This window comes from Erpetoichthys calabaricus, chromosome 7 (assembly GCF_900747795.2).
Source record: "Erpetoichthys calabaricus chromosome 7, fErpCal1.3, whole genome shotgun sequence".
Classification (NCBI taxonomy): Eukaryota; Metazoa; Chordata; class Cladistia; order Polypteriformes; family Polypteridae; genus Erpetoichthys; species Erpetoichthys calabaricus.
Genome location: NC_041400.2, coordinates 134,593,215 through 134,614,930, shown reverse-complemented (window position 1 = coordinate 134,614,930; position 21,716 = coordinate 134,593,215). Strand labels below are relative to the sequence as shown.

General features: G+C 37.4%; 1 protein-coding gene across 1 annotated transcript; it reads right to left on the bottom strand.

Annotated features, from left to right (window-relative positions):
* Positions 1-254: 254 nt before the first annotated feature.
* Positions 255-20,233, bottom strand: setd9 (SET domain containing 9). The gene is made up of 6 exons (XM_028805419.2): positions 20,062-20,233; positions 13,872-14,233; positions 10,295-10,418; positions 6,894-7,009; positions 6,499-6,604; positions 255-489 (listed from the first exon to the last, which is right to left on the bottom strand). The coding sequence occupies exons 1-6, from the start codon at positions 20,157-20,159 to the stop codon at positions 396-398; spliced, it is 900 nt and encodes a 299-aa protein (XP_028661252.2). The 5' UTR covers positions 20,160-20,233; the 3' UTR covers positions 255-395.
* Positions 20,234-21,716: the final 1,483 nt, after the last annotated feature.

Sequence of the window (21,716 nt, the reverse complement as noted above, 5' to 3'; positions counted from 1 at the left end):
TCTGCCCCCTTGTGATGAACACCCAGTACTGTTCTCCAATCCTAAAACTAGATTAAGCAAATTCCGAACATGAATATTAAGGTAGGTTTATGTAAACTTTTCAATTCTCTTGTTTTTTCCCCCCATTCCTGACTTGAATTCATGTCATGTCAGGTCAGGTCATTGTTTCCACCCGCTTAGTCCTGGACTTGAATTCATGGAGAAGACCAATCTTAATTTTTGCCTGATTAATAAAGAGAATGACACACAGTAAATCATCACTAAGTTTTTTATTACAAAATACAACTAAAAAGATATTTGTATTTATTCCAAAAAGTTGAAATGGTTTCATAGCACAATAGAGAGTCATACTTGTGTTGAAGCTCCACGCAACGGTGACAGTTAACAGTCTTGTGTCATTTTGAATGGACAACCGTGTAATAATTTGAAAACAGTTCTTCTCCTTGAGTGATGTCCCTTAAAGCCACAAGTACCACACACCGCAGGGTCCTGCAAGAACCACAAAGAGTTAGCAAAAGCAGCACCACACTCACGAGATAAGCTAAAGTTAGTAAACACAAAGTTATCAATTCTTCCAGTTCAGGAACGCGGTGTCCATAAAGCCACTAGAGGGCACTCTCACTCATACACGGCCGATTTAACAGTCATCAGGTAACACTAATCACGTGACGTCTGGGTGTGGAGTGCGTTGGATTTGCTGACTGCCGTAATCTCATCGCCACACCATGTCAGTCTTGGTTGGGAGGATGCTGCATGTCAATCTTAATGACTGGAAGTTCCTATCCCATTTACCACCTGATTGCAGATTTCCAGCACGGTTGTGCTCACCTCTTTTAGTGACTACCTATATCGTGCACTGTGCTGTACGAAGACAATATTTTTGTTTTTTTTCCATTCTGTTGTAGTATGTAAAACACAAGATGTAAGGCAGCCGAGCTCCTCTTCTGTTCGTGTGCTCTAAAACACTCGTGTTCCTTATTCATTGTTGCTGCATTCTATGCATTGTACTTGAGGATGAGCATTCAGTGGTGGTCTGCTCTCATGCATACACACTCCATCTTCATGACTAAAGAAAACAACAATCAAACCCTTTTGATTGTATCGGAATGAGTCATACAGCAGGCACAGCGAGTCATTGGGTATGTCATAATTATGCGACCACCTCAATAGGAGCACGCTGCCCACTGCCTCCGATTCGCATAGATTATGTAAATGAAGGTTACAACTAAAAATCGCTGGAAAAGTCACATAATGTGCCATGGCCTTTAGGATGTGGGAGGCCAAGAGGCAGTGAAAAGCAGTGCCAACCAGTGTGCCAGTATACTGCACCAGATGAAATGAAGTCTGCTAAATGCCATGTAAAAGTCAATGAGAAAAGGATTTCTGAGGTGTGTAAAATAACTGCAGAATGTAGAAGTGTGTCAGCAAAAACGCATCCAGGCAAGGCGAACACCCAATGAATGCCAAAAAGTCAAATACCGTATATACTTGCGGATAAGTTCTCCCATGGATAAGTTGAGGCTTGATTTTACCGTATAATTTCTGGTAATTTACAATGTCACTCGTATAAGTTGAATGTGGAAAACTCACACTAGTGGTACAAGGGATTATGATATGCTAACACCCACCTGAGAGAGTAACCATGGAGCACACTGCCTTTTTTTTTTTTTCCTATGTATTATGCCTATGTGACCACACGGTAATACCCGAGCTATTCCTAAACAACGTTTGCACTGATTTGTGTTTTTTGTATCTCATACCCTCATATACATTTATTGTAAGAGCATCCCTTATCTACGATGCAGCGTTCGATCAGAAGAAATTATGAAGCTGGTTTTAAATTAAACGTCATTGAAGTAGTGAAAGAAATTGGTAACTGCGCTGTTGTAACAAAATTCGATGCGTCTGAGAAACTGATGCAAAATTGGAGGAGGCAAGAAGATGTAAAAAAAAAAAAAAAAAAAAAATGTAAGTGTTGCATTTTTGAATGGGTGTTTAAGTCGGGGTCTGATTTTATGATCGATTTTTCAGGTTTCAAGACCCGACTTATATGTGAGTATACAGTGGAACCTCGGTTCACGACCATAATTCGTTCCAAAACTCTGGTCGTAAACCGATTTGGTCATGAACTGAAGCAATTTCCCCCATAGGATTGTATGTAAATACAATTAATCCGTTCCAGACCATACAAACTGTATGTAAATATATATTTTTTTAGTTTTTAAGCACAAATATAGTTAATTATACCATAGAATGCACAGTGCAATAGTAAACTAAATGTAAAAACATTGAATAACACTGAGAAAACCTTGAACAACAGAGAAAACTAACACTGCAATAGTTTGCGCTATAGTGCTAGGAACCGCTCGCTAAAAAAAAAGTTTTAAGCACAGGGAAAAAAAATCAACATTTGAAAAATCCGTAATTTAATAAACCACCAAGAAAAGTAACATTGCAACAATGCACGCTATGAACTGATCGCTGTAAACAGAACTGAAAACAAAAACAAGCCTTCTCTACCTTATGCGTCCAGTGCTCCCTCTCTCGTTCGCTTGCTGTCTCTCCTGGAGCGCCAGTGTGTCTGTGGCGCTCCTGTGTGTGTGCGCACCTCCCTTGCGCGCGCTCCTGTGTGTGTGTGCACGCGCGCCTCTCTCTTGTGCGCTCCTGTGTGTGTGCACCTCTCTCGCACGTGCCTGTGTGTGTGCGCCTCTCTCGCACGTGCCTGTGTGTGTGCGCCTCTCTCGCACGTGCCTGTGTGTGTGTGCCTCTCTCGCACGTGCCTGTGTGTGTGTGTCACGCTCTTTCTCTCTCTTGCTCGCTCGCTGCACAGGAAATGCACAGGGAGAGACTGAACATGTACAAACCGAAAGGGAAACTGGCTTGTTTGTATACTGAGTGTGTCGTCGTGAACCGAGGCAAAAGTTTGGCAAACTTTTTGGTCGTAAACCGATTTGTATGTGTACCGAGACGTTCGTGAACCGAGGTTCCACTGTATACGGTATTCAAAATCCTCCAGTGAAATTTACACAGACACCAAAATGGAAGGGAAAAGAAATCCGGAGGAGATCAAACAACGTTTAAAAAATTCTTAAAAAAAAAGGTACTTCCAGGAACTGAGTTTGAGACCCTCAAAAGTCAGCAGGTTGTCTTTTGGCTCACCGTGCACCTCATCGTCGTTTGGCTGTTTATTGGTTATTTTTGTTTTGAGTCTGCACTGTTTGTTTAACACGTGAATTGAGCTTCCTTATTGCAATAGCTGTGGATATTCCACATATAGTGTATTTATCTTGTGTTAACACTTCTTTTAATACATACTTCCTGGGCATCTTTGAATTTGTTAAGGCAGGTGTTTGTTGGAAGATGTCAAAAAATATCAGCACATCACTTTTTTTTTTGAGGCCGTTATGAAATAAAAATCCGAATTTCTTTGTAATGACACACTTGCATAGTGCCTACTTGTTGCTGCTTCACTGTTTATTGGGACTAAAAGTGAAAGTAAAGCTTCACTTAGTTGCAACAGCTCAGTGTTAATCAAAACACCACCACCCACTGTGGGAGACACTCAGCTCCTCTACTCCCAACTCTATCCTAAATGCCATGGCGTAAAGGAGGAGTGGGACGTGTGCTCTTCTTGCCACCGCTTTGTCCCTCTTGTGTGTAGATCTTACTTGGCTACTTTGATTTTTGTGAAGCAGTGGTCTGCCCGTGCTCTGGCACTACAGGACTGCTGCTCTGTCATGTCTGCCTTTTCTCTAACCTTCTTCTTGGAGCAGGAGTGGCCTTCGAAATAACCTGAAGTTGATTCACTTTTTGCACACTTTATTGTGTTGCAGGTTTAATTTTGAATGGACAAAGTGGTCATTTTTGCCAATCAATCTACACTCAATATCCCATAATGACAAAGTGAAAACATGTTTTCAGAAAGCTTTGCAAATTTACCAATGAAAAACATAGATCTCTCATTCATACATCATGCATATATGACTTGACTCTTTACTTCTTCTTGAGATGTGTCTAGAACTTGAGTCCACCAGTTGCAAAGAAAATTGATCAGACATAATTTAGAAAGGCACACATCTGGTCCCACAATTCACACTGCATGTCAGGACAAAAAAACAAGCCATGAAGTCATAGGAACTCTCTGTAGACTTCTGTGACCAAATTATGGTGAGGCATAGATTGGGGAAAGGGGATGAAACCATTTCTAAAGCTATGAGTGTTCCCAGGAGCACAGTAGCCTCCATAATTGTGACATCAAAAAAGTTTGAAACCACCGGAACTCTTACTAGAGTAGCCAGCCAAACTAAGCAACCAGGCAAGAAGGACCTTTGTCAGAGGGGTGATCAAGAACCCAATGGACACTCTAAATGAGTCTCTGAAATTCTCTGCTGAGCTGGGAAAACATGTCTGAGGGCCAACCGTCTCGCCAGCACTCCATCAATCAGGTGTTTATGACAGGATGGAAGCCACTTCTGAGTAACAGGCTTGTGACAACATGAGGAAACCGATTCTCTGGTCTAATGAGACAAAAATTGAACTCTCTGGGCAAAACTCCAAGCTCTATGTCGTGACAGCATCATGCTATGGGGGTACTCCATGGACAGGGACACTGGTCAAAATGGAGGGAAGAATGAATGGAGTCTAATACAGAATGGTACTTGAAGAAAACCTGCTCCACAGTACGCATGACCTAAGACTGGGAAGATAGTCCACCTTTCAGCATAACAATAACATGAAGCCAAGACAACACTGGAGTGGCTTTGTGTCTTACTATCCTTGAGTGGCTCAGTAAAGACTTAAACCCCATAGAACATCTGTGGAGGGACCTAAAGAAGAAACTTTACAGATGTTTCCCATCCAACCTAAGAGAGCATGAGAGGATCTGCCAGGAAGGATGGGATAAACTGCCAAAATCCAAAATCCAGGTGTTTAAAATTTGTAGGGACTTACACAAGAAGGTATTAAAGCTTTAATTGACTTTTACAAAGTTCCGAATTAAGGGTGTGAATACTTACATGAAAGATTTGTTTTTGATTTTTTTATGAAACTTGTAAAACTTTCTGAAAACCTGTTTTCACTCTGTCATTATGGTTATTTGAGTGTAGATTTATGGGCAAAAATCATGCAATACATCACACAAATCTCCAACACAATAAAGTGTGGTGAAAGTGATGGGGTCTGAATCGGTTCACAATTGTTTTGTATTTTAAACTACAGACGTATTTGCATGCTGAAAATATTACAGTAACCCTTGTTCAGCCAATGTTCAGGGGATTTTTGATATTTTTGCAATGATCTTGCAGAGTGGCTAGCGCTACTGTCTCATGGATCTAGCATGCTGGGTTGAAATCTCAGTTCTGTCACTTCCTGTGTAGAGTTTGCAAATTCTCATATGTCTACGTGGGGGTTTCAATAACAACGCTGGTAAACTGGTGACCCTAACCCAGGGGTGTCCAACTCTGATCCTCGAGGGCTGCAGTGGCTGCAGGTTTTCATTCTATTTTCTCAGTTAGTGACAAAGTTTTTGCTGCTGTTTAACTTCTGTTGCCTTAATTTTAAATGACTTGCTATTCACGACTCCGACTCCTTATTTGTTTTTTTTTCTGTTAATTATCCGACATATCTCAAGAATGAGATACAAAACGAGTCATCACATGACCAGCTAACATGTGTCCTTTATACAATATTTGAAAATCTCAATAATGCTGATCTGCTCAGGTCCAAAACATTTTGATGGTGTTGGAAGGAAACGAAAATCAACAGTTTTGGAAATGTCTGCTGTGACAAAATGGCAGCACCAACAAGCCAGAGAATTAAATAACAGATTCAATTAATAACAAATATTAGCTTCAGATTGAGAAATTTGTTGGCCTGAAATCATTTAGCATTTGAGGCCACAACTGAGTTGGATAATCTGTTGGCTCATGTCACTTCTCATTTTTGTTTGATTTTTGATTTTGATTTGATATACTTCATTAATCCTCAAGGGAAACTATTAGGCTTGCTTTTAAAGAAAAATAGAAGCGATTCAGAGGACTGAGTCTTAAAAACTGAAGGGAAAAGAAGGTAGTTAAAAGCAGAAATTGGTCACTGATTAAGAAAGGAAGGAAAACTTGCCGCCACTACAGCCCTCCAGAATCCAGAAGAGTTGGACACCCCTGACCTAAACTGTTCCAGTAAATCTAAACTGGTGATTCTAAACTGATCCAGTGTGAGTGTACTGTATGTGATGGAATGGTGCCCAGTGCTGCCAAGGGTGACAACCCAAAACTGGACTAAGCAGGGTTGACAATGTTTGGTGTCATCATTTATTTAATATATAACACATGCTTGGTTAGCAGTGTGCAAAGACCAGAGGATTGGACACTCATCTGTTAACACTGAAGTTGTATCAAGTTAACAGGAATAACAACTCTATACAAATCTTGTCTGTTTAAAATCTACATTTAAATTGTCATAACATTTCTACTATTTGTTCTTTTTTATTTCTGAACATACCTGAGTGAATCAACAGAATAATTTACATTGGGCATGTACTGACGAAGTTCAACTGGAAAGTCTGCAGGAACATCAAATTCTTGATAGCAAACATTGGCAGCTTTTTCTGAGGAAAAGATATTAGGTAAACAGAAAATTGTACCTAATGTGTTACATTTATCGGAATGCATTATTTAAAAAAATGTTAAATAAGATCTTAACATTATGCGAAACCAACTCTAATACCACTAAAAAGTTAACTATAAAGGTGCAAACGGTGCTATATAAAATGAAGATCGACTGAAAGATAATTAAAATCAATCTTCATCAAAGCTTTTAAAACAGGAAATCTCTAGACCAACTGGATTGCTTACCAGTACACTCTTAAATAAAACAAATTAAGAAGATTGACTTGCCATTTGTGCAGTTGTTGACATACTGACCCACAGCAAGTGGGTTTTTTAGTTGCTCTGTAAGCCATGTTTCATCACCAAATAGGAATGGACCCAGCCTGTCCCTTCTAAGGCAAGATCTGAAGCAAAGATGAAATGTTTTATACATTCCAAATACTTTTATGGTCCCAGGCAACACAGAGAGACACAGTTAATTCAGAATTTCTGTTTTTTTATGTACACTGAAGTAGTTCATATCCAAGATTCAAAGATCAGTACAGGGCGAGAGTATACAATGTTGGCTATTTTTATTCACTTACAGTTTCATGTTTTAGAACAGAAATATATAATTTTAAAATATGAATATATTTACTTCTGCATTTATATCTACATGTTTGAGTAGAACTACCCAATTAATGTATCATACAGTATCATATTCTTTTCCATTTATCATCTGGTACTGTTGTGATGTGAAACTTTGCATACTTGATAAATATTTTGTATCTCTTTATTTGTAACTTAGGCAAAGCAATGTAATATTAGTGTTACATTAGTGAGAAGCATTCATGTTTACCCCCCCCCCCCCCCCCCACCACACTTTTAGGAATTTTACGATAGGGTTGGGGGGGAAGTGTTTCACTGCTAAAGTCTCTCTCTCAACCCCCACATAAAGTCAGACTGCCTAACTGCCAAGCTTTACCTTAACCTATGGTTTGGGGGGTGGCAGGTGTGAAGATGTTTTCTATCCCCCCATTGGTCTGAAGTATGGCTGTTTGCAACTGGCTTGTATCAGAAGCCTTTAAGTACCATGACATCCTATTGGCTTTAGGGGTTGGACAGAAAACCTATAAATTTGCTCACTCCCTCACTCTCTTTCTCTTACCAAACTGATGAAAGACCATCTCACATATCATGAACTGAAAAGGACAACACAATGAAGAGCACAGCTCTGCAGCCATATTGAGACAGGCATGCAGCCTGTTCTGAAGAAAGCTGACCACAAATTAGGACGTAACTAGAGACATTTCTAAGTAACTAACAAGTCTGTGTGCAGCCTGAAACTACACATCACCATTTATCAGGTTGTATGGTTGCCAATATTCATGTGCATATTATTATTTATGAATATTATCAATAATACATTATTTAAATTGTAGCTTAACTCCTGCTTGTCTTTTACTACACCTAATTGCCTGAGGTTATAGATGTAGAAGGGAAGGTGGTGAGAAGTTATATGCTACAATACATTATAAACAGTGGTAAGTCTGTGAGATCTGAGGCATTCTGACAAAGGCTACATATTAATAATACAAATGGGGAAAGTGGAGTAAAATATTACTCTACCAAGACAAAACAGCTACATTTTACATTTTATATGAATGACAGGAAATTTTTGAATCCCCAGGTGGGTTTCACGCACATCCAAAAGGCATACACGCTAAAATTATTAAGAATTCTAAATGGCTCCAGTATACATTGGTTGTGGCTGGGTGCGTTCATTTCAGTTTCTGAAAGTGTTTTCTAAGGAGGGCTTAAATAATATTTTAGTAAAAGTACATGTGTTTGGGACGTTGTGAGCATATGATCAGATGATTTGACATATGGATTATGTGACGTAACTAATATGATCTTTTTTCATGGACGTCGTTTGTTTTTGACACCTGTTCAATTAATTTAATTTAATTTAATATTGTTTTTTGTATCAGTAAGGTGCTGCTGGAGTATGTGAATTTCCCCTTGGGATTAATAAAGTATCTATCTATCTATCTATCTATCTATCTATCTATCTATCTATCTATCTATCTATCTATCTATCTATCTATCTATCTATCTATCTATCTATCTATCTATCTATCTATCTGAAACTTTGTTATCTCTGTTCTGAATGTAAATATGAGATTCAAAAATTTTCTCAGCCATCACTACAAACTACATGGAGTAAATAACATATAAATATATAAAATTTTTTGGGATAATTATTCCTTTAAAGTTGGTGTAGTAAACCTCTCAAATAACCAGAATCCTTTTAAAACTCCACTTTAACTTTACTATAACTGAGAAAAATATGTCATTAAAAGGATGTCTTTGATAAATACAGAGAGTGCTGCATTTGGGGTGATTGTCTTAACAAGCTTTCAGCTTCTATAAAAAAATAAATAAATAAATAAAAAAGTGTGCCATTTTTACACTTTACTCAGATAACTCTTTGCATAAATAATGGCTTGTGATGAAGCATCTTCATTCAAAGCATTTTAAAATTGCAAACTGGTTAGCAGTCCATCATGCTGCATTCTACCCCTAGTGGATGGTAAGCTACAGACAGAATAGAAGACCAGTAATTTTTGGAAAATCTGTAAGGTCCATTGAAGAAACCCTACGCAAGTTTGCTGGGCCAATAACCACATGTGTTTCTACATCAGTTTTCAAAATACAAGTGTATTTGTTTTAATAAGAGGAGAACAACAAATTTATAAAACATGATGTGGCTAAAATAATGAATTCCAGAGCCACAATGTCTCTGGTTTAATTTCTGTTTTCACTTCAGATAAATGTGTCAACTAAATACCCAGTAATAACAATTATCAAAATATTGAATGAACTTGAACTACAAGGACAGTAAAAGGTTTAGATCTAGCAAAGAAAAATATACAGGACAGTTACTGAACATGCATAAAGGGAATATACAAATTGGAAGAATTAATGATGAAAAAGACAACAGAAAGAAACTAGTATGATCTAAAAGACAAGGGTAAACGGTGTCACTGTGGTCTTTTGTGATAACAGAACAAGTAAGAACACAACTGGTAAGGCAAGTAAGCTCTAATTTATATTTATTCACATGTATACAATTAAATTCTTACTAGCATGTCAGTTGACAATAATACAACTCCATTAAAAAGACACACTCATACCCCTAAAAATTGTGTAAAGTATACCAATGGGAACTGAATCATATAACCGTACAAACACGAGTTTATATTATTTATGGTGGGATATAGTCCAGTCCCCAGTGATGCTCAGTTGGATTAAACAGGTTTGAAAATGCCAAGCCTCAGTGAAATGATAAAGAAGAGGGAAAGTCACGGGGGATCAAAGCTAAGAGGCGCTCATGGTGATTGTCGGATTCACCAACCCATCTGTACTGAAATAATAAAGCGTCACCCATCCCATCTTCTCTTTCCCTCTTTGTATTTGGGATCTTAAGAGCTACCTTCTCAGTCCAAACCCTGACTGAGGACCTGCCCTAATGTGAACACAGAACAGATACGCAGAAACCAACTGTGCACGTGCCACAGCTCTTTATGATAGTGTTACTTTTCATAGTCACTATACAAGATGAAAGCAGTGGTTCAAAGAAGTGATGTTATCTAGGACCATTTCACATTAAATATAAAATGTATGGGTAGTAAATGATTTATACTTACCTAAATATAGTCTTTGAAATTCCTTTGTCATTACCATCTATAAGTATACCATCAATACACCGAAAAATAAATGGATTATATAATGACTGAAAGAAGACTGGTTCATATGGTTGATAGACAGTACCTGTTGGGATTAAAAGAGTGAAACATTATTTATTCTTTTAGATGATTACTGTTTTATGTATTTTTCTAGTAATAATTGTTTACATGCCATAACAACTAGCATCTAATGTTGCCATTCATCTTTTTTGGTTTTATAGGAGGCTCACATGACTAGTGACCAATTTAAATATTTATGCAAATCCCAAAATAATTTGAATGCCTTTCTTTTAAGTTGGCAGAGTCAGACATACCTAATAAAGTATTTCAAAAGTATAAAAACAAACATAAAAAGTCTATTGCTTGTTAAAAACACTTGTTTTTTTTGTTTATATATTTCAACTTTAATCACGAAATTAACTGAGATTAAACTTGAAATTTCAAGATTATAGTCAACATTTTGATTTTAATCACAAAATCAAGTCACTGTGTTGGCTCTAGTACCTTTCCATAAAAAGCAATAGTTTATGGTAAAGAGTAATTTGTTATTAAAAATGGAATGCACAAAATCTTAACAGACAATTGAACTAAAAAAAAAATAGAACATATAAAATAAAAATGCATAACCTCGTTAGTATATAAAGCACTGACAATACACATTCTTGATAACACACTTAGAAACATAAAGTTAAAAACTTTAGATGCCTATGACTCCAGAGCCTCTGCTTATACAAGTATTGCATTTTGGGAAATATGAGAACAGCAACCATAAACAGGTTCATTATGATCAACTTAAAAATATGTTAAACACTAATAATAAACTTGATTAATTGTTTGACATTTATTTAATATATTAATAATAAGATAATCAAGATATTTCATTTCACGACTGAAACTACTAATTTATGCTTCATCTGTCAAAATACAAAGCAAAAGCAAGAAAGTAATTTAACGAAACCCTCCAGAAATGACAAAACTTGTTAAAAAAAAGAAAAGAAAAAAAAAAGTGGCCACTGTGCTACTGTGTTTTCTTTTTGTTTTTTATAATCTATTCAAATTAAAGACATGGAGAATACAAATTAAGACTCCATATAACAACAAAATGAAAAAAAAAACTTTTTTTTTTAGTAAGGAAAGTGTATGCATTTATTTCACCAGTAAAATGTATAAGATAAATAATATGATTAAAATTTTTGATTTTTCTTTCATTTTATTCTCTTTGATACTTCATTGTTAAAAAGGCAAAAAATATTCTAATAAACCAATAAATAGATAAAATGACACCTTCATAGATCTGCGCACAGCTTATAAACAGCACATGACCAAATACTAACTAACAAAGTATGTGAATTGTAGACTATGTTCAATAGGAGTTTAGTGGACAAACACTTAACATTTTTAATGGAAGACTAGCAGTGTAGTCAGATCATCACCTAGAAACATACTGACCGTGTGTCTGGGATGCTGAATTGGTCTCTTTAGTTACGAGGATATTATCCTTAACTTTCTTCATTCAGTAGATTTAAATCTTTTACCACCAACATTCTTAAAGGAATACTCCACCCAAAATGATTTTTTATATGTTACTTGTTACCATGTTATTTGTAGTGATAGCTGAGAAACATTTTTAATCTTACGCTTTCATGCATAATGCAGAGATAAAGTTTATGATATAACAGAACCCAATGGTGACCAATGCTGTATAAAAGCACATGATATGAAAAATATCTGAGAAAAAAGGGAAAAAAATTCACATTACTTGTATCACATAATCCACGTGTCAGTTATCCAGTCATATGATCAAAACTTGCAAAATATATCCTTTTTTGTTATAATACTGTTAAACTAGCTGTCAACGACAGGATATTGAATAAAAGTTAAGTTAAAGCTAAAAATATCTGATAAATGGTCACAAAAAAATGATAAAAACATTTGAAATCTCTTGCCTTACACGTACTGTCAGGGTTCGTCCTCATGTATGTTCAGTATCCTTGTGTGTCTCAACCTGTCCTGGCCTGTACTTTCTCTCTCAATCGTGTTCCCTAATTCTCAGACTGTCATTCTGAGTAGCCTTGGTTGCTTCAGACCGTTTATACTTCCCATCTTTGAATGGCGACTTGGGCTGTACCTCATTGTATTTAGCAACCCAACATCTTTCTGAACATTATTTGCTTTGTTGTTGTTGGAATCCTCCTTTTTAACACCTTTTTTTTTTTTTATAAAAGAAAAAAAAATTGTCACAATCTGGAATTGAACTTTACACCTTTTCTCGATATTCTTGTGTGTGCCCACCTGGCTCTTCCTGCCTGCATTGCATCTGACTGAACCACTAAAAGCAAATCTGACCAATCACACCAATGGCAAACTCAACAAGCAGATTGCTTGGAGGGACTGGACACGCAGATAGTAGCATTTCATTAATAGTAGATGTAAACTTTTGGAAAAATTTTGTAAACAAGAAACTAAAGCCTCATGGCCTTTTTGAAATGAAGATCTGCCTTATTCGTCAAAATTTCTGTCTTCAGTTCATCACCACAAAGTATATGCAGTAACATAAAAAAATATTTTTGGGTGGTAAACTCTTTTCATATGATAGAATAACATTGTCTTTTTTGTAAAGGTTCTTAAAAAACTAAATAAATAAAACTGCTATTGTGACAGTACCCTAGGCAAATGGTCGATAAGAATATACTGACTGACAACCTGAATGTTTCTGAGGAAGCAACAGCTTGCTTTTAGTAACTGTGCTTGATTTTAATTGGCTGAAATGCCACACGGTCCTAATTAGGGTCTTTGTGCACAAAGGTGTGTGGTATGATCTTCATAAGAGGCAACTGTAAGTGAACATAGAGGATGAACCAAGAAGCACAGGAAACCTAGTCATAATTAGCATAAGGCAAGAATCAAGTAGGGACTCAGAAATAAGGCACGGTAAACCAGGCACACCGAAGACTAAGGTTTAGCAAATGGAACAAAGATGCCTATTACAGAAAGAGGGAATGATTCAATATGGAAGGAAGTAGTGAGTAAATTGACTTTCTATTTATGTATTAAAATCATCCATCAATTCCTAAAATGTCTGAGTAAGACCCTCTACCACAAACAACAGAGAACAAGAGAGGCCTGCCTGGATTTAATTGAATTCCACGAGTCAGAAAGAGGGTCTCCAAGTATGAGAGAATATATTTTTACTATTATTAATTACGCTAGGGCTACCATAATGTTAAATAAAATGGACAGCACACGCCTGGCATGTGTGTCATAGCTAAACAAATTAAGGTCACTTTAAAGTCTACGCAGTCGTCCTCATCATTAAGGTTGGAAAATTTGATTCTAGCAATTACACTAAACTACCAGGACAGTCCCTACCACCCTGAACTGGTTTAAGAGGGTTTGAGAATATTATGTTAACTTGAAGTTCCTTGAGTCCTTCTACACATACACAGATGAAAACATTCTACAATGTCAAAGCTCTTTATGATAGTGTTACTTAAGAAAACAATGGGTCAAAGAAGACAGATTGTGTCAGATACAATACCAGGATACATAGACACCATAGCCCCCTTTGGCACACTTCCTTTAGTAACAAAAACACCTGTTCCTGCAGTGGGGAGTGAGCTGGGAGCTCGGTCAATACAAAAGCCCAGGGTATTCAACATGACTTCACTGGAAGAGATGCTTGTTCGGTTCCTGCAGCAGTCAGTCCTCTTTGAGGTCCCTAGGTCAACTGCCTTTTTTTGGTAGGCTGATTGTACATGTGGTGGTAACAAATGAAAAGCCTCCACCTGAGTAGTAAGACTGTTCTGAAAGAGAACTTGGAAAAGTTTCAACAGGTGAACAGAGACATCCTTGTCAGAGATGAGCTTGTCCCGGGAATGCTCCTCAACCTGCCGTAGTGTCCTAAAAGAAATGATGAAAAAGTCAGTCTTCAATTCATCACTACCATTATTAATCCCTCTTACAACCTAAAGGAAAAGATCAGACTGGGCTCAAATAGAATAAATGAGCAAGGCGCAATACTGTCAATTTATAATCCCAAACATGTTGTTCATTGGTAGGATTTCTTTTAGTTTTGTAGCGAATACGCTGTGACACTCTAACACCAGTCAGTCTATCAGACTCCTTTTATAACAACTAAACCAAGGCTCAAGATCCATCTCTTCTCATACCTTTTTAGCATGACTTAAAAATATCAAATTGACCTTTAACATGTTTACATGTGCTAAACGTTCTTTAGATTCAAATGATTTTATAACTTCAAGAGGTGTAGGTAAGTGCCTTAAAGTTGTGCCATGTTTTGGGTGTCACCAAAATACTTAGGCAATGCCGGGAGAGCTCCTTTTCTGTATTTGCAAAGCACACTAACAAGGCTTAATCTTTCGGCCTCAAATTATAAAGTTTTTTTAAAATATTTTCTATGTCTTGAAATATTAAGTATATACTGTACACTAAGTAACCATACTTTTCAAGTCACCAACCTTATAAAGAGCTGATATCCTGTTTCCTCTCAAAAAAGCTTGTATTTATTGGGGCACAGGCTCGGCCAGGACTCAGAAATACAGAATAAACTTTTACAAACAAACTGGTGATGGATGTCTACTAAAAACTCAATTTGATCCCATAAATATTGGATAGAATTCAGATGTGGAGATAAGGAAGCAATGTTTCAGGAAATATTAAAAGGAATTCCATGCCTCACAGTATAAAGAATTCAAGTGAGTTTGTTTCACTATGTAGGCCCCTGATTGCATTCGTTTCACCAAGGAGGAGGCTGGCAATTGTTGCTATTGGGTCATCAATGCAAAAAAAAAAGGCAAAACTGGGTTACAGGATCATAAAGCTTGCGAAAAACTGGTGTAAGGAAGGCAGTACTGGCCAAATGCATAAGAATTACCCAAATGATTAAGAATTATGTGGAACAGCACCAATCAAAACAAAACCTTAAAGTACCCCCAAGAGTCAAAAAACATATGAGATCGTGTGAAATAATAACAATATTAATGAAAGATTTATTACTCTATTAGATTTGGCAATTTTTAGAGCATTAATACTCTGTTGTCTTCCTAAGACCCTCGGCTGCAAGAACGAATCGCTTCAAACCGGTCAGCCATAAATCGGCAAATGACTATACTGCATTCATTATTTGACGGCAAGCCAATAATTATCTGCATTTTTGTGATTTTTTTCTTTTGATTGACTGTACAACTTTCCCCACGTGCATGCGGAAGCATGGTGTGTCTCCCCCCCACCCCTTCTCCTTCATTGGTGAAGAGTCCAGTCTTCAATTCAAGAGTCTCTCCTTTGATGCTTTTAGTTTCCTGTATATGATGTACAATGTTTATTTTGGATGTACTGTATGTATTTAGCATTACTTTAGCAAATACGCATGTTTTGCAAATTTTGAGCTATTACAGTATAACTCACATGTGACTTATGTGACCCTAGTAACATGAGATTTTGTTGTTCTTTTTGGCTTTTCCATGGGCATTTTTGCCATTATACAGCATTAATCATTATTATTACAGTATATCATACTTTTTTCTCCCCATTCTGCATGAAAACATGAAATTAGAAAACTTTTTCGGCCACCAGTACATACTATAGGAGTAGTAACATATTAAAAATGATTATCAATCGGCATATTTTTTTAATAAATGACCTGCATCATTCTTTAATTTAATTTTGCTAGTCAGGAGTTACACATTTGTGAAGTCACTGGCTTGATGTCAGGTTCTGGGAAAGCCTGGTGTTCTGTCTGGTTTTGGTTCCTGTCTTGCACTCAGCATTGCTGCTAACTCAGCTTCTTATTGATGCTTTTACCTCCTCCTAAAAAGTGAAGTGTTCAAGGCTGTCCATTCTTTACTTTTCTAAGCACTCACAGTCACTTAAATAGCACTTGTAATTTAGATAGATAGATAGATAGATAGATAGATAGATAGATAGATAGATAGATAGATAGATAGATAGATAGATAGATAAGATACTTTATTAATCACAAGGGGAAATTCACATACTCTAGCAGCAGCATACTGATAAAGAACAATATTAAATTAAAGAGTGATAACAATGCAGGTATACAGACAGACAATAACTTTGTATAATTTTAACGTTTACCCCCCTGGGTGGAATTGAAGAGTTGCATAGTGTGGGGGAGGAATGATCTCCTCAGTCTGTCAGTGGAACAGGACATTGACAGCAGTCTGTCGCTGAAGCTGCTCCTCTGTCTGGAGATGATACTGTTTAGTGGATGCAGTGGATTCTCCATTATTGACAGGAGCCTGCTCAGTGCCCGTCGCTCTGCCACGGATGTCAAACTGTCCAGCTCCATGCCTACAATAGAGCCTGCCTTCCTCACCAGTTTGTCCAGGCATGAGGCGTCCCTCTTCTTTATACTGCTTCCCCAGCATACCACTGCGTAGAAGAGGGCGCTCGCCACAACCGTCTGATAGAACATCTGCAGCATCTTATTGCAGATGTTGAAGGACGCCAGCCTTCTAAGGAAGTATAGTCGGCTTCTTTAGCTTCTCTTGAAAAGCTAACTGCCATTGAGAGGAGTGGAGCTGCTTTTGGGTGCTCATATCCAAATCTCACCCAAGCCTTCACTGGCATATTGAACCTTCTTTGACAATTAAAGGTTGAATAAGCATGTGAGAAAATGGACTGATGCTCTATAGTGTTTAAGAAATCTATATTATATATATAAAGCTACATGTCTCTGACTGACTTACAGAATCCTTGGCTATGGTTAGATGATTTCTTCCATTTTTCATTTGAATAATTTTGTGATGTGGATGTGAACAGTTTTGTGTTTTTTTAATCACTTGTGAGGGATACCTTTGCTGGGCAGCTGAAGATCTTCTTGTGTGTGTGACTACCAAAACATGTCCACCAAAGTGCCAATATTTTGGAGCATTTGGAAAAAGACATTTTTCTTCGGTTTTACTTGTTCATTTCAACTGGCACATTGCTCTCACTTTGTAAGTTTTGGACTTCAAAATGATAGATAATAAGCCCATCCTATTTATTTTTATTGACCCTGATACTTAGGTAAAGTAAGTTGTATCTTTGAAGTTGGTAGAGTATTGCAGAATTGAAGATTTCCTATTATAATCTTTCTGACTATTCTTTCCTTTTTGCACAGCACCATCTCACTTTTACTGCAATAATAAGTGAAACATACAGCTTTAACAAAGCCTTTGCTCATAAACAGTAGAGTGGTGTGGTGGAGAATCCGATAGTTCCACCAGCACCCTGGGCTTGAATCCCATTCCTGCTTGTCTTTCTGCATAATTTTTGTTCTGGGTACCCTGATTTTCCTCTCACTTTCCCAAGGATGTTAGTCTGTCTGGCAAATCCAAATTGCAACTAGCATTATGAGGATAGACTCTGATGCTCCCACAACTCTAAAACTGATTAATTCTAGAAAGTTGATTCTGTTCATCTGGACATAGTTCTTTTCCAGAGAGATACATTACATCACTCATCCAAGTGACTTCCTCAGTCTCAGTTGACTGCAGGTTTCTCCAACCTTATAAACAGTACCTTTGCATAATGACCGAAACTAGCACCATTGACTAACGATGGGCTGTGTGATCAATGGTATGCAAATTGTCCATGAGTACCATTCACAGAGAGCTGGGGAATGGCTGCAATCACAGCATTGTAAGATGATGAAAGATGTACCCTTAGGCCCCCTCCTCGGTTCAGAGATGGTAGTTCCTGCTTAATGTAAATGGCCTCCTTGACTCCTCGCTCAAACCAGCGTTCCTCCCTGTACAGGATGTGCACATTTTCATCACTGAAAGAGTGACCACTGTCCTGTAGATGTTAATAGTCTCAGATGTATGCACTATTCTAAGGTTCTAATTTCTTTTTTTTTTTCTATTTATTGATGAAATTTTATTTATTTTTAGAATTAAATAGAGGATCATCCATCCATCCATTATCCAACCCGATATATCCTAACTACAGGGTCACGGGGGTCTGCTGGAGCCAATCCCAGCCAACACAGGGCGCAAGGCAGGAAACAAACCCCGGGCAGGGCGCCAGCCCACCGCAGGGCACACACCTACACACCAAGCACACACAAGGGACAATTTAGAATCTCCAATTTGGACTGTGGGAGGAAACCGGAGCACCCGGAGGAAACCCACACAAACATGGGAAGAACATGCAAACTCCATGCAGGGAGGACCCAGGAGGCGAACCCAGGTCCCCGGGTCTCCCAACTGCGAGGCAGCAGCGCTACCCACTGCGCCACCGTGCCGCCTAGAGGATCATTATTATTATATTATTATGTGTGATGGTATAATTTTTTTTCTATTTATTGTTAAAATTTTATTGTCAGAATTCTATAGAGGATCATTATTATTATTGTGTGATATGATTTTTTTTTCTATTTATTTCTGAAATTTTATTTATTCTGAGAATTCAATAAATGATAATCATCATCATTATTATTATTATGCATAAATTACTTACATTGTTGCGTGCTTTTTATATTGTTTGGTGGTTACAACTGTTACACTTCTAGATTTTCCACTAGAATATAGCTTGTTTTTGTTTTTGAAATTAAAAAATCAGTGTGATTCAAAGATTTGAATCATTTTGGTGAACTAAACTAAATGAACCGAATCACTAAAAAGAATTGCTTTGCACATCACTAGTTTAAATAAGACTGTTCTTGTTTGCCAAGCTCCTTAAGACGCCACATGCGTGATCATTAAGCCACAGTTTTAAAAGATTCTTTTAAAAAAACAACTTCCTCAGAAAACTTTGGGCAAATAATGTACACAAATTTGAACGGAGTAAACTAACAGAACATCTCTGACAGCCTTGTTGGCAATACTCTGTAACAGAAACAAGTGCACTTTGAAATGCTTCATAAGAGCAATTCTGGGGAGAACAGACAACGCCTCATCCGCTACTCACCTACTCTGTAAAAATACCAGCCATTCGGGATTTTAAAGTCCAAAGTGCTGCACACTAGCTTGTAACGTCTTACAGTTTGCCTACGTGCTACTCTCGGTGTCAGTGGTGTGGCTCTTGTGAGAAACTCACTCGGCTTTTATCTAATTACGGAGATTAAAAGCAGATAAAGTGACATCTGGTTGTCAATAAAAAATGTGAATTAAAAGGCAGAGGCAACTCAGGTCCACCATTTAAAACTGGCTCCTTCAACTTCCTACAAAAAAAGTTAGCCATCATCGCCCTCTAGCGTCCTCTTTCAAACAAACAAGCAAACAATGCTGCACAGCGACGTGCAAATTATACACAGCTTACAAAATTCGTGGAAGCCTGCTATACGTGTTATCACTTTTACAAAAACCCAGACTCCAATTAACTCTGCACGTTTTTTTGACCCACGCCCACTTTCCGTAGTTTGATTTGCGTCGTCAAAATAGCATGCTACGCAGTGCTCCCCGATTGGCTTCCGCACTTCCCATCTATTGAAAGCAGCATGGAGAAAGGTTCCGGGGTTTCCGTCTCATGTGGCAACTCAATACAACACAGGGAAATCCTTAAGATTTTTTCTAGTTATTTAGCAAAGCCGAATTACACGTTAACATATCTTAAGACAGACGGTCAACCCCAGTACAAGCAGAAATATCCGTCGCTGTACAGTACGTGTAGTGCTGTTGATACATACTTTTGAGTCCGACTCAAACAGGCAGAGGTTTTGAAAGCAACAGGGAAACAAACAACAAAAATAACAGCTTGGATAGTACCTCTCATTTTTGCGGAGGTTGAGGGCTACCCATGGAACGAATCGATACTTATAAGAATTCCATTTCTTGGCTAATAACTGCAATGCTTCCTTGATCATCCCCCTGCAACTCGCGTCCAGTACGTCACAAGTTGTCTCTGCTGCTGTCCTCTAGCGGCAAATGTGTGAAACCGAAGCCGAAGAGGTTTGTATTTTTATTTAATACTGTAGTACCGTTTGCTGCGTTCATGCGCCACTTAGGATCCTGAATTTATACATTTTAAATTTGACTAAAGCAACGTAATTTAATTAATAATTAATTTAACTGATTTAATCTGCACATTTACCAGTATGAAAAATCCTAATTTCTTTAAATAAAAATCAAAACAGATTAATTTAATTTAAGCATTTGTACTTTTTGTTGTAACTGCAGACTGTTTTTATTATAAGTTTTATTTTGCTCAAACCAATTATGGTGAACTATAAAGGATCTAACTAATTTACAAAGGAATTTATAGGACCCTTACAGGCAACTTGCCTAACTAATGTACAAAAAAGCAATTTACAGGACACTTGAAAGCATTATATCTAACTGTGTTTGCATTTTTTTATTCCTTTTGATCAATAATTTTTCAGCCTATCTTCTTGTGATCACTAATTTACCAATAGTTTGTAACTTTAATTATTTAAAGAGCTTCTGTAAAAAGCCAAATTTCCCCCTGGGAACAAATTAAGTTTGTTCATTCGGTCAGTCGGTCTGTCTCTCTCACTCTCTCTCTCTCTCTCTCTATCTAATGTGTCTTGTTATCTAAGTAATTTATTGTACTTTTAGTTTAATAATAAAAGAATATGAGACAACAAGAAATTACGCAGATATGTATGAGCATCAGAGCTTTTGGGCAGAGCCACCCATTACCAAGATACCTAGCCAAGCATACAGATAAGTGTGTAATATCACATGGTCTGGAACCCTTTGTGTATTTTTAACATAAACAACGGCCCTTCCGTGGGGCCAGAGAGTGATGACACAGGAAGCGACATCAAAGACAGAGACAGACCACTTCATCTGGATGTCCAAGAATGTAACTCATGCATCACGCTGATTGTTACATCAAAAAGCCTGCAAGGACAACATCGACCTTTGACATTGCTGATTTTCAGTAAGTGTTCTAAGACCACATATATACTGTAGAGACTTTGTTATCTATTTATTTTTTCTATTATACTTTCTCTTACTGGTATTATTTTTATGCTTTCATAAATAATAATAATAGTAACACCACCACATTGCTTTGGAATTTCTATACTTTATATCTACAGCAATGGCCCTTAAACTTTTTTTTCACTGTGACCCAGTTTTGCCTTTTTTCCATCTTCAAGACCAAGAATCGCTGCCAGCAGTCATCCCAAGGGGAGGGTGGGGATTCCCCTGAAGAATCTCTGCCACAGGTTGTAGCGAAGCAATGGTATTTGCTTAACTGCCCATGGCAACCAATCGTAAGACACTCCACAAACCAAACGTGAATGTTTCCCATTAAGTAGTATTGTGTATCATGACTCTGTGTGACCCAAATTCAAACAACATTTATTTATATAGCACATTTTCATACAAATAATGTAGCTCAAAGTGCTTTACATGATGAAGAAAAGAGAAAAAATGACAAAGTAAGAATTAAA

Coding starts and splice junctions, on each gene's coding strand:
- setd9 (XM_028805419.2), bottom strand. CDS start 20,159: ATGATCAAGGAAGCATTGCAGTTATTAGCCAAGAAATGGAATTCTTAT. Junction 14,234..20,061: donor AACCTCCGCAAAAATGAGAG/GTACTATCCAAG, acceptor CATTTCTTTTAG/GACACTACGGCAGGTTGAGG. Junction 490..6,498: donor TATTCTGTTGATTCACTCAG/GTATGTTCAGAA, acceptor TGGTTCTTGCAG/GACCCTGCGGTGTGTGGTAC.